Source organism: Sminthopsis crassicaudata, chromosome 4 (assembly GCF_048593235.1).
Source record: "Sminthopsis crassicaudata isolate SCR6 chromosome 4, ASM4859323v1, whole genome shotgun sequence".
Classification (NCBI taxonomy): domain Eukaryota; kingdom Metazoa; phylum Chordata; class Mammalia; order Dasyuromorphia; family Dasyuridae; genus Sminthopsis; species Sminthopsis crassicaudata.
In genome coordinates, this window is record NC_133620.1 from 466,234,103 (window position 1) to 466,249,102 (window position 15,000).

General features: G+C 45.4%; 1 protein-coding gene across 4 annotated transcripts in view; it reads left to right on the forward strand.

Moving 5' to 3' along the window:
- Positions 1-15,000, forward strand: part of MYL10 (myosin light chain 10) — a 153,163-nt gene that overhangs the window by 132,357 nt on the left and 5,806 nt on the right. For 3 of the 4 annotated variants that reach the window (XM_074264165.1, XM_074264163.1, XM_074264164.1), the window contains exons 2-5: positions 1,498-1,590; positions 2,962-3,037; positions 3,763-3,867; positions 8,466-8,544. In XM_074264165.1, the coding sequence (XP_074120266.1) occupies positions 1,555-1,590; positions 2,962-3,037; positions 3,763-3,867; positions 8,466-8,544 (296 nt within the window). In that variant the 5' untranslated portion in view covers positions 1,498-1,554. Of the gene's footprint in view, positions 1-1,230; positions 1,318-1,497; positions 1,591-2,961; positions 3,038-3,762; positions 3,868-8,465; positions 8,545-15,000 lie in introns of those variants that run through there. The other variant, XM_074264166.1, reaches the window with a different exon arrangement.

Below are 15,000 nucleotides of genomic sequence, written 5' to 3' on the forward strand. Positions count from 1 at the left end.
ATTTTATCTGTGGCAGTGCCCATCTGCCAGTGAAAGTCACAACCAATACCAGGTTTTCTCGTCGTTAGCCACTAAAGATATCAGGAAATGTCTCAGAGAGAAGGTCACATGTAAGCTAAACCTCAAAAAAGCCGCTAGGGATTCTGGGAGATGGAGTAAGGATGGAGGACATTGCAGATGGTCAGAGTGTGACGTGTAAGGAAGGCAGTTTGGCTGGATCACGGTGTTTAACCGTCCTTCTGAGGGAAGTAGTACGTAACGAGACTTGAAATTCTGTAAAGATGGAGTGGACGAGCGACAGAGAGAAGGGGAGAGAAGACAGACTTGGGTACAATGAGGAGGTATGAAACTTAAAACTTAAAAAGGGTGGTCAGCGAGAACCATGAGAGTAAGGCCCTGAGTGTCTGGGGAAGTGAGACCAAAAGGAAGAGAGGATCCTCTGTCAGGCCAAATGTTTCACAGAAGTGCAGAAAGATGAAGGGATCATAGTGAGCTTTGGAAAGGGCAGATGCTGCCGAAGGATGATGGGGGAAGGCAGATTGTAGGGGGTCTGGAAGAGTAAGAACAGAAGGAGGGAAGGCAATGAGCCTAGACAGCATTTCAAGGAGTTTGGCTTAAAAAAAGGAAGAAGGCTTGAGGGGTGGAAGGGTTCCAGTGAGGGTGGCTTTTATTTTATTTTATTATTTATTTATTTTGCTGAGGCAATTGGGGTTAAGTGACTTGCCCAGGAAGCGTTAAGTGTCTGTATAGTCCACCATCTTTGTTGGCCAACCCACTTCACTTGGCCAACAGACGTTTGTCCCCTACTCTAACCCATAACTTAGACCCGGTTCTGGTCCTCTGGGAGTTTATAATCTAGCAGAGAATAAAAGAATACATAAATAACTATAGCCCCCTCCCAACGCCCCCAAACGGTAAGAGAGGTGGTTGTTAAACCGAAAGACCGTGGACAGGACGGCATCTGAAGAATGGAGAACATTTAAGCAGGGGGAGCTTGGATGGGGACGTGGATGGAAACTAAAAGTGTAGGAAAGGGCAATTAGAATGAGCTTTAATCTTCTCATCTGTAAAATGAAAGGACTGGCTTAGATGATCTTTAAGTTTGGAAATTCTAGATTCTATTCTTTGAGTCCTTGAGGGTGGAGACTGTTCCATCCTTTGGAATACCATTGCCCAGGAGCTTAATGATCCCTTCCCTCGTGCCCCAAGGCTGGCTGGGCTGGCTGAACAGTAATGGCCTGGGAAGATGGGATCCTTATTTACAAGACTTCGGCAAGATCCTGAGCTTTCTCTCTCTGGGGATGGCTATTAACGCAGGTAGGGATGGTAATAATATGGTCTTTAATCATACAGGGCTTTTAACTTTTTCTCCAAGGTGTTTTCACGGGGACTTTCTGGCCGGTGTTGGGAAGTTGTGGGCCGTGGTGGCTGCCGGTGCTTGTGGCTGCATGTCCAAGTGGTAATGACTGACGTCACTTATACGTGGGTTCCTTGCAGGCTCCCAAAAAGGCAAAGAAGAGGACAGAGGGAGGAGCCGGCTCCAACGTGTTCTCCATGTTCGACCAATCCCAGATCCAGGAGTTTAAAGAGGTTGGTGCCTCCAAAATGGAGTCAGGGCTCCCACCTGTCCAAACTTGAGTCAAAACCTGCTTCTCTAAGCAAATTCTGCATGTGAAAATCCAGACATAGAGAGACAGAGACAAGAGGAAGTATGGAGAGACATAGAGAGAGACCAAAAGAAAGGAGAGGAGAGAAGAGAGAGACAAAAAGATGAGTAGAATAAAAGAGAGGAAAAAAAGATAGAAGTGAGAAGAGGAAGAAAAAAGAGAAGTAGATTAAGGGTGTCTAGAATACTCTAAGAATATTCCCCCCAAACTTTCTTTAGATCATCGGATCTCATGCTTAATTCCCAAATACATATGAAATTGGACTCGAGTTATAAAATGTTGGTTTATACTCGATGTTTGAAGAGCACATTGATTTCATATTTTATTTTATTTTTTATTTTTCAAATTCATGCAAAGATAGTTTTTTTTTTTAAATATTTACCTTTGCAAAACTTTGTGTCTCAAAATAACTTGATACTGATGCCCAAAGGAGAAGTTTCAAGGGCAGAGGGTGGGCGGTCCATTACTTAATCCCATTGCAAATGGGCTACCAAGGAAGATCTTTAGCAAATCACCTCATTTCTGACCCTCAGTTTCCCCATCTGTATAATGAAGGGATTGGACTACATGGACTCTTCTCTAAATGTATGGTCCAAAATGAGCCGTGTATACTAATTTGCTGTGCTACAGTGAGCCCACATATTTCCCACATTAAATTTCCTTCTGTCTGGGAAGAATGAATTGGGCATTTAGCAGGTCTTTTCATACAAATGCATGGGATCATTGGAATACCATTCCTCGAGTCTCATGAATAAAAGCCCTTGGAGCAATTGGATGGCATGGTGGATAGAGCACCAGCCTTGAGGTCAGGAGGACCTGAGTTCAAATCCTGTCTCAGACACTTAACCCTTCCTGGCTGTGTGACCCTGGGCAAGTCACTTAACCCCAACTGCTTCAGTAAAATAATAATAATAATAATAATAATAATAATAATAATAATAATAATAATGTAGCTTCTTTTAAAAAAAAATGAATAAAGGCCCTCATGGGTTAAAAGAGTGAATCGCTAACGCCAACAGCATTGGCTGGGGCCCAGCTCTGTGTTTCACCATGTGTTAATTTGGTAAAGGGAAGTTCAAGTGGACTTGATTAAGTTTCTCACCAACATGCATTGATGTGTTGAAAGCATACAATGCCCACGAGTTCTGTAAGCTGAAAAGAAAGGAATAATGTGCAACAGAATCTGGGCCCTTCTTCATATGATAATAAAACCGGATTCACGGCTGTGAGGAGGGGAGAGGAACGGGAGGTCCAGAAGGATCCAGGCACTCACGGGCCCTTTGCTCTTTATTAGGCCTTCACCATCATGGATCAGAACCGGGACGGCTTCATTGATAAAAACGACCTGAGAGACACTTTTGCTGCCCTGGGTAAGAGTTTATAAGGATGGTCACAATAAATTGACTTTATTGAGTGATATACTGGTACAGAGAACTAGTAAATCACTCAATAAATATAATAAATAAATAAATAACAATAAATAAATATATGCATTAAATTAAATAATAAATATACATATAAATAAATAATGATAAAAATAATGACACGGATTGCCATTTAATCCTCACGAGAGCCTTGTGAGGTAAGTAGTACAACCATTCATTCATTCGGTATTCAGCAAACCCCGACTCTATGCAGAGCCTTTTGCTAAGAGCCAGGGCCCCGTGTTAATGGAGTTCTGAGCAGGGTTTGGGATTCCGGGGTACGGCACCAGCGTGTTGTATGTGGCCCAAGTGAGAGCCCCTCGCTGAAATCTGGTCTTGGGGAGGAGAGGGGCCCTACCAAGGGGTTTCAGGGTTTCCAGGGACAGCCCCTGAGTGCTGTCTTCCCCAAGCTGTGGCTTGGGCAATAAGGATGGCTACCTGGCCAGTCCTGATGCTTATAAAAGAGATGGAACACGGCAAAAATCAGGAGCCAATAGAGAGACAAGAAGGCAAGTAAATTTAGTTGAGGAGACTTACAACATGAGAGGCAGAAAGGGAGCTTTATGGGGTTGGCATTGGCTGGGTCACCAACGGCCAGACAGTCCGGGCTGTTCTCATGTGGGTCAAGAAGGACCGAACACCCATGATCCCCTTCAATCCTCTTCACGTAGGCCGTCTCAACGTCAAGAATGAAGAGCTGGAAGCCATGGTAAAGGAAGCTCCCGGTCCCATCAACTTCACCGTGTTCCTGACCATGTTTGGAGAGAAGCTGAAAGGTGAGCATCCCTCGGAGCAGGGGCAGAAACAGGCAGCTGGGCCTCGGGGTGCCGCCAGGAGGATGGTTTCCCCCAGAGGGTCTTGGCATCGGAAGGGAGGCAGCCATGCTCAAGCTCTGATTGCTCGTGGTTCCTCTAACACCATCCACCATCAGCTTCTACTTCTGGGCCTTTTCCTCCTCCTCCTGTGCCCCAAAGGCTTCCTTTGGGGAACGTTTGGGAATTCAGTTTCCTGACTACCTTCCAGACCCTGCCATGGCCAAAGACTTTTCCTTGTCTTCCAGATGCTTTTTCCTTCTTTGAAAGGAAGTACCTTACATCTGCTCTAGATGTTTCTTGTAGTTACCAAGCCGCTTCCATGTTGTCTCTCTTATTAAAATAATGAATAATAATAATAATAACTTGCATTATTTAGCTCTCTGGGGTTTGCAGAATGCTTTACAATCACTCATTCATCCTGGTGACAACTCTGGTGGGAAGGGGCTATTATCGCCTCCATTGTGCAGATGGGGAAACTAAGGCAGTGACAGGGTCACACAGGTTTTCCATAGGCCAGGTGTGATGCTATTCAGTTGGCTCAATCCCTCCCCTTCATCCTTTTGGCTCTCTTGGGCTCCCCTCTAAAGTGGAAGTATTGGTGGTCTCAGGGACTGGAAAGGGGAAGGAGGGAACTGAAGAGGGGCTGGGTGGACTTGAGCGATGTCCTTGGAGTGGTGAAAAACTAGGCTGGGAGATGCCTTTTCTTGGAGGTAAAGTTTGCTTTATACATGGCAAAAGTAGGAGAGGTTGTGCTGAACATCTCAGTCACTGCCTGGTATTTGACCTCTTCTGATAACTCACTTTTCTTAAAGACATTCTGGGCCATCCTATAGTCCCTCCACCCCCCAGGATGTTCTTAGAGCATTTATTGGGTTCTAATTTTACTTTCCTCCTGCTCTGATCTAGAGAATTCTGAGAGAATTAACAGGACTTTGAAGTTGGGAGAAAAGGAAGGGGGAGGAAAGAAGTAGAGGGGAAGAGAAAAGCCTAGGAAAGGAAAAAAAGGGGAAGAGAAGATAATAAAGAAGGAAGGAAGGAAGGAATTAAATTTCCTTCCTTTCTTCCCTCCCATATCTTCCTTCTTTCCTTTTCCTTCCTTTTTCCATTTTCCCCTTTCCTCTCCCTTCTTCTCTTTCCTTCCTCTTTCTCCTTCCTTTCTCAGTCCTCCCTTTGTCCCAATCTGGAAATTTCTGTTTACTTTTCTCTTCTTCCCATTACCAAAGGGCCTCCCAATTCTTCAAGGGGGGGCGCTGTTTGGGAGGGCCAGCTCAGAATTGAGCAGGAGGGATGCCCTCCTATCAATCAGCCTAGATAGAGGCCTTTTCAGTTTTTAAAGCACGTGGAACACGAGAAACTCAGGGCATGGGCCTGGAAGGAAGTGAACTGGGATTATCCCACAGCTTGATTTAAGAACAAAAAAGGACTCTGTGGGTGCTTTGAGTTATGAGCTATTTTTGCCTTATTCAGGGCTAGTCTGGGGCACTGTCCTGTCCAGGGGAGGGGAGGGAGCCCCGGGAGATCTCCTTGGCAGGTGGAGAGGCCGAAGGCTCTGGATTTAGTTCCGGGCAAGTGGCACTCCTGAGCCTCATCTACAAAGTAAGGGGCTTCGATGATGGGGCCCCTTCCTGATCTACACCCCCCATGATCCCACACAGCGCTTCGCCACCCCTGACCCCACTTGGTTTCCTGGCTACCTTCCAGACCCTGCCATGGCCAAAGCCTTTTCCTTGCCTCCCAGATGCTTTTTCCTTCTTTGAAAGGAAGTACCTTCCAGCGGCTCTAGCTGTCTCCTGTAGTCACCAAGCGGCTTGCGTGTTGTCTCCCTTATTAAAATAATGACTAATAATAATAACTGGCATTATTCAGCACTCTGGGGTTTGCAGAGTGCTCCACACTCGCTCTCTCTGGTGGGAAGGGGCTATTATCGCCTCCATTGTGCAGATGGGGAAACTAAGGCAGGGACAGGGTCACACAGGTTTTCTGGGCGGGTCTGACGCTATTCCGTTGACCCGTCAGCAGATGAAGGCTTAGACTGGCCGGCCCCCCTGGCTGATGGCTCTAGGATCCTCTGTATCACCTCCCCACCCAGGGCCTCAGTTTCCCCCCAGAAAGTCGCTCCCGAGGGTCCCCTGTGCCGCTGGAGCCCCTGCCCCTGGTCCCGGCTTGGGTCCCCGAGGGAGCTGGGCCCGGGAAGCGGGTGCCACGTCCCCAGCGCTCCGGCCCCCCTTGGCCAGCAGGAGAGCAGCTTTTTTTCATTTGACAAGGGGGAAACAGCTGGGCCTGTCAGGCCTTCTGGCCGGGCTTTTGTCATGCAAACCAGGCCGAGCCAAAAGGCTGCTCCGAGCCAATCACGGCTAATTGGGACGGAGGGCCTTTGTAGTGGGAGCGGGAGGGGGCAGAGCGAGGGCCCGCACCGGCCTCCGCTCCGCCAGCCCCCACGCGCGGGGGGAGGCCGAAGGCGCCTTTCCCGGGAGATCGGGCCGGACCCGAGCCCCGTGAAGGCCGCGCGGAGGCCAGAGCGAGCCGCGGAGCCCTCGGTGCCAGATGAGCAGCAACAGAACTCCATTTATGTTAATGCCGTCCACATGGGGCCGCGGCTGCGGGGAGACGGAGTAATGCAATTTGTCCAGAAAGCGGGATGCAGACACATCAAAAGGGCCGCGCTATTTACCAGCTAATCAATAAAGGCTGCCTGTGCAGGCCGGCTGTGCCCGGGAGAGGAGGAGGCCGCTTGCGTGCACGGAGGGAGGAAGGAGGCCTCCCCGCCCCAAACCAGGCCTGCCCACACGCGGCGGAGCTCCCCCTGCACCTGGCCCGGACCCCCGGGGAGGGAGAGCCGCAGGCCCGCCCTCTCCATCACGCCTGCGCCCAGCCCGCTCCCATTTCTCCCGGCCGCTATCCCGTCGTACACGTTTGTACGCTGTGTCCCCCTCATAGAGCGCCTGTGGACCAGGACGGTGGCCCTCTCTCCCTGGCCTTGGACACAATTATATGGTCATTTACGGGACCCCATGTGGAGTTTTCTCCCATACAATTGGGTCAAAGGCCAGGGATAGAAGGGGACAATATTTTCCCTCTCTGTCCCTAGCCTTTGATACAATTGTACGGTCATTCAGTCCCCATCTGGAGTTTTCTTGTACTAGGGACAATTTTTTTTTGCCTCCTTCTATCCCTGGCCTTCGACACAATTGTACGGTCATTCAGTCATTCCAGGGACCCCATTTGGAATCTTATTGCACCAGGGATAATTTTTTGCCTCCCTTTATCCCTAGCCTCGAACACAATTGTATGGTATTTCAGGCCCCCATTTGAGACCCCATTTGGAGTTTTCTTGCACCAGAGATAACTTTTTTTTGCCCCCCCCATCCCTGGCCTTAGACACAATTTTATGGTCATTCAGTTATTCCAGGGCCCCCATTTGAGACTTCTAGACAAAGACCCTGACATAATTTGATATTTCCTTCTCCAGTAAATTTTACAGATAAGGAAACTGAGGTTCACAATGGGAAGTGACTTGCCCAAGCTCAGTCATTGTAAGTGTCCGAGGCCAGATTTGAACTCGGGAAGATGAGTGCTCTCTCCCCAGCTCTGTGTGTCAAGAAAATAGCACCTTTAAAACTCTCCAAATCAACATTTAAAACAGTATCAACCACCAAAAACCTCACTAAGCAATAATCGTCATGTTCATTACCCTTTGAAAACAGAAGGAATAGCCCTGGGCAAGGTGTATTCATTTAAATAATAAGACTAATAACTCTCATTTGCTGCATTTGACCACATTTCGAACTCCCCCTCTCCCCCCTCCCCAAATCTGGCTTCTATCAAACCCAAGTGCTGTCTCTAATAACCCTCAGCTTATGATAAGCGGCAATTAAAGTGAACAAGGATGATAAACATGAATAATCCATCCTTCCAACAACAGCTGCTTTAATCTTTCTAATGAACCGTGTCACTTCTTGCTCAGAATATTCCGTGACTCCCCATTATCTGGAGAACAAATATGGAGGTGCCTTGCATCCTGAGAGGAGCCCTTCTTCCCAGCTGAATTGCTCTTCTCTTCACCTTCATGAACTCTTGCTCTGACTGATGTCATCCTGTTTTCTTCCATCTCCTTTCGTGCCTCCAGCAAGGCAGAAGACCTACATTCTCGTCCCAGCTCTGACACTAGTTTGATGGTGACCTTGAAGAGGTCATTTCAGATCTGGGAGGGGAGGGCTAACCTCTAGGGTCCTTTCCAAGACTGATTTCACTTAGCTGTTGTAGTTTGTTCCACAGGAAGTCTTACTGGGTGGGCAGGAATAGGAGAATGATTGATTTTTTTTTAAAGCATCAATAAAATGTTAACTTAAAAAGTAATTTAAGGGACTTAGTTTTTAAAAAAAAAAAGTAGTTTTTAATTTAAATTTCAAGGGAGGAAAGAAAAAAGTTCCGGGATTTGAAGAAGAAGCAGCCTGTTTTTACTGTGACCATCCTGATTTTATGGAAACAGCCTCCATCTCTCTCCAGGGACCCCGGGGGACCTGAAATGTTCACCTGCTTTGTCTGTTTTGTCCTTCCAGGAACAGATCCAGAAGAGACCATCCTGCACGCTTTCAAGATTTTTGATGTTGAAGGAAAAGGTTTCCTTAAGGCAGACTTGTAAGTTGACCTTTCAAAAGGATCCCCTCATTTTTTTTTTTCTAAATGACCATTTTATTGATGGCTTAAAACAACAACAACAACAAACAACAACAACAACAACAACAACAACAACAACAACAACAACAACAACAACAACAACAACAACAACAACAACAACAACAAACAACAACAAAACACAGTCATTCCAGATATAATCCCCTATTCCTGCCCAAGCGAAGGTTTCATTTGTAACAGAGAAAAACAATCTAACTATTATAGCCATGACATAATGTATGAAAACTTTTGCACCCATGGTTCCCCTCTTTCCAAGGTAGGGAGAAATGTGAAGAGAACAGTGGTTAGTTTGTTTTCCCACATCTGGAGTTACAAAAGGGAAAATATTTCATTTTCAATTTCTCTCTGTCCCTGGCCAGGTAGACAATTATGAAATCATCTCGGGGACATAGAAAGGAAAGGAGATCTTTCCCATCTCTTCTTTCGGACCAGGTTTGGTCATTCTAACTACTTTGTTAAAGGATCCATTTTATGACGAATGTGTCCTCTGTCCACTCTGTGCAGAAATTCAGCAGAATGGAGAGATAGCTTCCCAATCCTGCCTTCCCCGGAAGAAAAAGCACAATAGGTGGTCCCTTGAGGAATTCCAGACCCTCATGGACATTAGACATACTGATCTCTGTGTTTTGGAGAAAAATCAGCTCCCAAACCCCACATCTCCACCTATTGAGTATATATGGGTGATTATAATCACCATCCTTGGCGTAAGTCAGGAGACATAGCCTAGATGGAAGTTAAAATCACATTTCTTGCTAAGAACTTAATTCTTGAAAAAAAAAAATAACAGAGACAAAGGTTCCATGGGGAGGGGATTCATTTTCCTTGAAAGTATTTGCCTTTGCTTGCTTCTTTCAGTATAGACGCTACTCAAAGTCTGGGTTCCTGAGAGGCCATTTGTTTGTATTTCCACGTTATCCAAAAGGGATAATCCAAGGCCAAGTGTGAAGGCTATCAAATTTATCTTTGACTGTCCACATCTGGAGTAGTGCGTCACCAAGAACGAACAGAATCTCACTGAGAGATATAAGGGAAGAGAGTACATGAAATCATACATTTGGAGCTGGAAGAGACCTTAAAGATTACCCTATCCAACCCTCTTATTTTTACAGTTAGGGAGACTGAGGCCCAGAGGAATTACTTTTCCAGTGAAGAGACAAGGTTTCCGTTGGATTCACAACAAATTTATGTTGTATAACCTCAGCTGGGCTCTCACCATTGCCAGGCAAATCTACTGTACTGCACTCATCAACTCATTATCCTGCTTTTCACAGTGGCCCTTCTAAACCTTTTTGTCTCTCCTCAAACCTCCCACGAATCCCCCTTTGCCCAATTTCTCAATGGAGAGATTTGCATCATATTTTACTAACTCCCTCCCCACAAAAACCAGGCCATTTGGCAGGAGCTCCTGCTTCCTGATCTTCTATGTCTCAGACTTCTTCTGCCACTGTTTCTTCCTTCATCTGTGTTATGTGATGACATGACTTTCTCCTTACTAATGCTAGCCCTCCCCCTGCTGAAGTGATCCCATTCCATCCCGTTCTGTCACAAGACTGCCCCCTCTGTCATCCCTACTTTATCGCTTATTTTCAAACTGTCCCTTTCTCCTGCCTCATTTTCTGCAAACATTCCATGTTTCTTGCATCCTCAAACCCTTCTCATTTTAACCTTCCATCCCCACTAACTATCATCCTAGATCTCTTGGGCCCTTTGTGGTGAACCCCATGAGAAGAAGGTACCTACAGTTCTAATTCTCTTCTTAACCCTTTACAATCTACTCCTGACCTCATTTCACCCAAACCTCTCTCCATAGTTATTGATGATGGCCTTTTCTCAATTATCCTTAACCTTTCTGCAGCCTCTGTTCTCTTGTGTAGTCTCTTCTCTTGGTTTTGGGTGCACCATTCTCTACCTCTCTGACCGTCCTTCTTGGTCTCCTTCGCTGGATCCTCATCCAGATCCCCTCTAACCATAGATGTTCCATTGGTTCTGTTGTGGACTGTCGTCTCCTTCTACCATTTGGTGATCTTGCCTTGGATTTAGTGAATTCTGATGATTCACATACACACATATCTATCTATCTATCTTTCTGTCTATCTATCTATCTTTCTATCTATCTATCTTTCTTTCTATCTATCTATCTATCTTTCTATCTATCTTTCTTTCTATCTATCTATCTATCTATCTATCTATCTATCCATCTATCTATCTATCTATCTATCTATCTATCTATCTATCTATCTGTCTGTCTGTCTATTCATCCATCTCTTTCTCTCTCTCTCTCTCTCTCTCTCTCTCTCTCTCTCTCTCTCTCTCTCTCTCTCTCTCTCTCTCTAACTGAATGGGTTTCTAACTGAATGCATTTTGCTCCAACCTCTCTGCGGACCTCCACTTTTGCATCTCCAGTTTCCTTTGTTTCAAACCAGCCATCCAGGAGACATCTTGACCTTAGAATGACTAAAGCCAAAGTCGTTATTTTCTCCCTAAACTCTACCCCTTCCTGCCTTCCCATTACTGTAGAGGGTAACATTGACTTCCTAGGATTTCAGGTTCCCAATCCAGGTGTTACCCTCAATTCCTACATTTCACTCAGTCCCCGCCACCCTCAATAGTCAATCTGTTGCTAAGGTTTGTTGACTTTATCTCTTAATTTCTCTTGCATTTACTCCCTAATACTTTGGTGCAGGACCCCATTCATTCATACTTTATTTATGGCCAAAGCTGCTGGATGGTCCGCCTTCCTCAAGTCTCTCCCTATTCCAGTCCATCCTCCATTCAGCCACCAAAGCTATTTTTCTAAAGCCCAGATCCAACCATGTCACCCACTCTGCTCAAGAAACTCTAGCAGTTTCCTATCACCTCCAGGATCAATGACAAAACCGGTTCTTTGGCATTCAAAGCCCTTTATAACCAGATCTCCTTCTACCTTTCCAGTCTTATTATACCTTACTTCCCACCATGTACTCTTTGATCCAGGGAGTGGCCTCCTGGCTGTTTTCCAAAAAAGAAAATTCCCATCTCTGGGAATTTTCTCTGGCTGCTCCTCCCTTATGCCTAGAAAGCTTCCTTTCCTCATCTCCATCTAAAATCTCCTTTTAAAATCTCTCCTTGAAGTCTCAGAATCTCATCTTCTGCAGAAAGCCTTCTCAACCCCCCTTAATCCTCGCCTTCCCTCTGTTAATAGTGGTGTCCTTTTGGTTCTCTCTGAGAAGGACAATAATCAACCACCCAGCCAATCTATTCTGTTTATAGCTAGTTTGTACCTAATTATTTGCCTGTTGGCTTGTCCATTAGATTATAAACTCCCTGAGGGCAGGAACTATTTTAGGGACTCTTTCACCTCTTTTTGTATCCTCAGCTTTTAGCATAGGACTTAATAGACTAAATACATACTTATCAAAGTTCTCTGATTCCAAATTCAATTCGATTTTCGTCAAGTGAAGTCACACCTTGACAAGTCAAGTTAAGAAGAACTTATTGAGCACTCACACCAGTGTTCTGTAACTTTTTCCCCCATTGACTACTTTAGCAGCAAACTGGTAAAGGGTTGGGTTATTATTATTTTTGTTTGTGAACCCTTCTCTGAATGATATCATTGCATGTAGAAAATACTCAGGATTACGAAGGAAATCTATTGATTAAAATAAAGATGTAATTTTGTGCCATCTAAGTTCATGGACTTTCAGAAATCCATCCAGTCTATGGATAGGATTAGGAACCCCTAAATTATCCTATGTTGGGTACTGAAGAGAGGAAAACAAAAGGAATCAAGTCTTGCACTCAAGAAATTTATATTCTATTCCTGTTTAAACACTATGTTTACATATATATGTAGACAATTACACATGTGTACAATGTTTACAGAAAAAAGACAAGGTAATTGGCTATGGTTGGGGGGGGGACTGTCAACCTGGGGAAAGGAATCAGATAAGGATTTCCCACAGAAGGGCACACCTTAGTTATGGTCACAAGGAAGCTATTGATTTTACATTGAATTATCGAGGAAGCATAATGATTAATAGGAGCTTCCCCTCACAACCAGTCCATATTCTCTGCTTGCCTATGCAAAGAGGGAGACTTTGTATTTTATCCTAGTGGTAATAGGGAGCTCTTTGTTCTTGAGCAAGGGAGTGACATGATCAAAATCATTCTCTACAAATATCCATTTAGAAGCTGTGGATGGATGGTAGAAATGGAATTCGAATTGAGATCAGGAAAGATTGGGAGATTATTGCAGTGATCAAGGTAGAAGGTGAGAGGATTTGTTTGGGGCAGTGTCTGTATGAGTGGAGCAAAGGAAATGGACAAGAGAGCCATCTTCCCATCATTCTGCACTGGTTAGTCCATTCAGAAATGATGGTCTTTAGGTAAAAATCTCCCTGATGTATGGAAAAAGAGAATCCCTGCCATCCTAGGTCTGCCAGACCAGCCTGGTCAATGGGTCCTTGGATAACTCTCGACTCTTTTATTTGATCCAAGACTCCCATTTTATAGATCAAGACACTGAGTTTCACAGAGTTTAAGTGACTTGTCTTTGAGTATCTTAAGCTCACATAAACAGCATCAAAGCTAGGAGCTGGACATAGGGCCAACTGGACCCGTGTGTATTTATATATATGTTTTATATATAAGAAGAGGAGGAAGGAGAAGGGAGAGCAGGCTCCGCTCTGTGTGGGAAGGGGAGATTTGCTCTGTTTGGGGTAGAACAAGGTGGAAGTTATAAAGACGAGAATTTGGATGATGGGAGAGAGAGACACAAAAGCTTCCCAGCATTTGGAGTTCCTCAGTCCTCCATGGGGAATGGTAGACTTCCGACACTGGAAGTCATCAGAAAAAGGCTGGCTGACCACTGGGAGTGTTACAGTTGGGATTCCTCCATGGGTGTGTATAAATCTTTACAACAGGATTTCTAGAAAAAATGCACTTTAAAGGTGAATCTGTACACTGAATATCTCTCCATCACTTTCTTAAATCCAATCGAGAAAGTAGCAAATGTGTTTGCCCATTTCTGAGGTGAACATTTAACAATCAGCTCTAAGCTGGCTCCAGCTCCCTTCTTTCAGCTCTGAAATCCACCGATTCCATATAATGGTCATAGGCTTGACTGAAGTTCTAGGTCCAGGCCTCTCAAGTTCTAGATCACAAAAATCATGTGTTTGTATTCTAGAACCAAAACGGAAGCACAGCAAAGTTAAATGATTTGTGCACGATCGCTCAGGATTGGGCTTTCTCCAGTGCCTTCCTTTTCAGTGGTTGAATGGGTCCTTGAAAAGGCCTTGGCAAACAGTAGCCATGGATGAGGGCTTTTTGAATAGATCTGGAGGTTATTTTTGAGACGATTTTCTGGAGAAGCTTGTGCTGTTGGATGACCTGAAGGGGATCTGAGGGGGGCCTCTGAAATGGCTCCTACTTCTGGACCCAGATTACAAGATGAGAAATCGAGGCAGGGGGATCCCAGTTGGAAGTCTCGCCCTTGAGGTGACGGCACTGGGGGGCGATACCCCACCCTGGCCAAACTCTCTTGGGCTATTTCCTGGAGATGGTATATTTTACAGTCAGATTAAGGAGAGTTCCCTCCCCCCAGCCAGACGCCCCTCTCTCGAAAGGTCAGAGCGCCTTTGTCTATGCTCTGTTCAAAGTAGATAGTTGCTTTAGTCTGTCCCCACTAGAGACCGGGATGTTTCCTTATTAGACCTGAGGGTAATACTGATCATTACAGAGCAAACCATTTAATCAATTCCTGAACCGTCTTTGAGGTTTGCGTTTGTTCTCCTAGGCTCCCCTGGGTTAGAGATGTGAAGGTTTTGTAACAGATTCTTGGGCGGATGCTTTTCTTCTCCAATTCAGGATGGATCTTCCAAGCCCAATTAATGTTATATTTTAGAACGTGAAAATTGAACAATAACTGTGTTCCATATTAAAATAATTTAATAATACTGGGGGAAAAAAGGCCTCGATGACCTTTCATCAGCATTTATTTTGTTCGTCTCCACATGAACGGGCCTGGGCGAGGGGACGCCGGGTTTGTGTTCCGTCTCCTTTTGTATTTTTCACCTCTAGTCTGGAAAGTTGTGACTCACGCGGTCCGTCCGACGGTGGTTGGGGTGGGCCTCCAGATGGGCTGGGGACGGTACATTGTACCAATTTGCAGCCCTGGCCCCTTTTCTCACTTCTCACAGATCCCTTGGTGCCTCCCGTGGCCTTCCAGCCTCAGAATCTTGAGCTGAGGGAGTTGAGGGAGAGAGAATTCCCAGAGATGACAGCCTCCCCTAGTATGTTCCTAATAATGTGGTTCCCCCCAGGTCCCCACCCCCTTCATTCTTCCTCTGCCCTTGCTCCATGTGCTGCTGCTTCACAGGAAGTCACTTGCCCCACAGATTCCAATGATAATCTTTTAAAAGA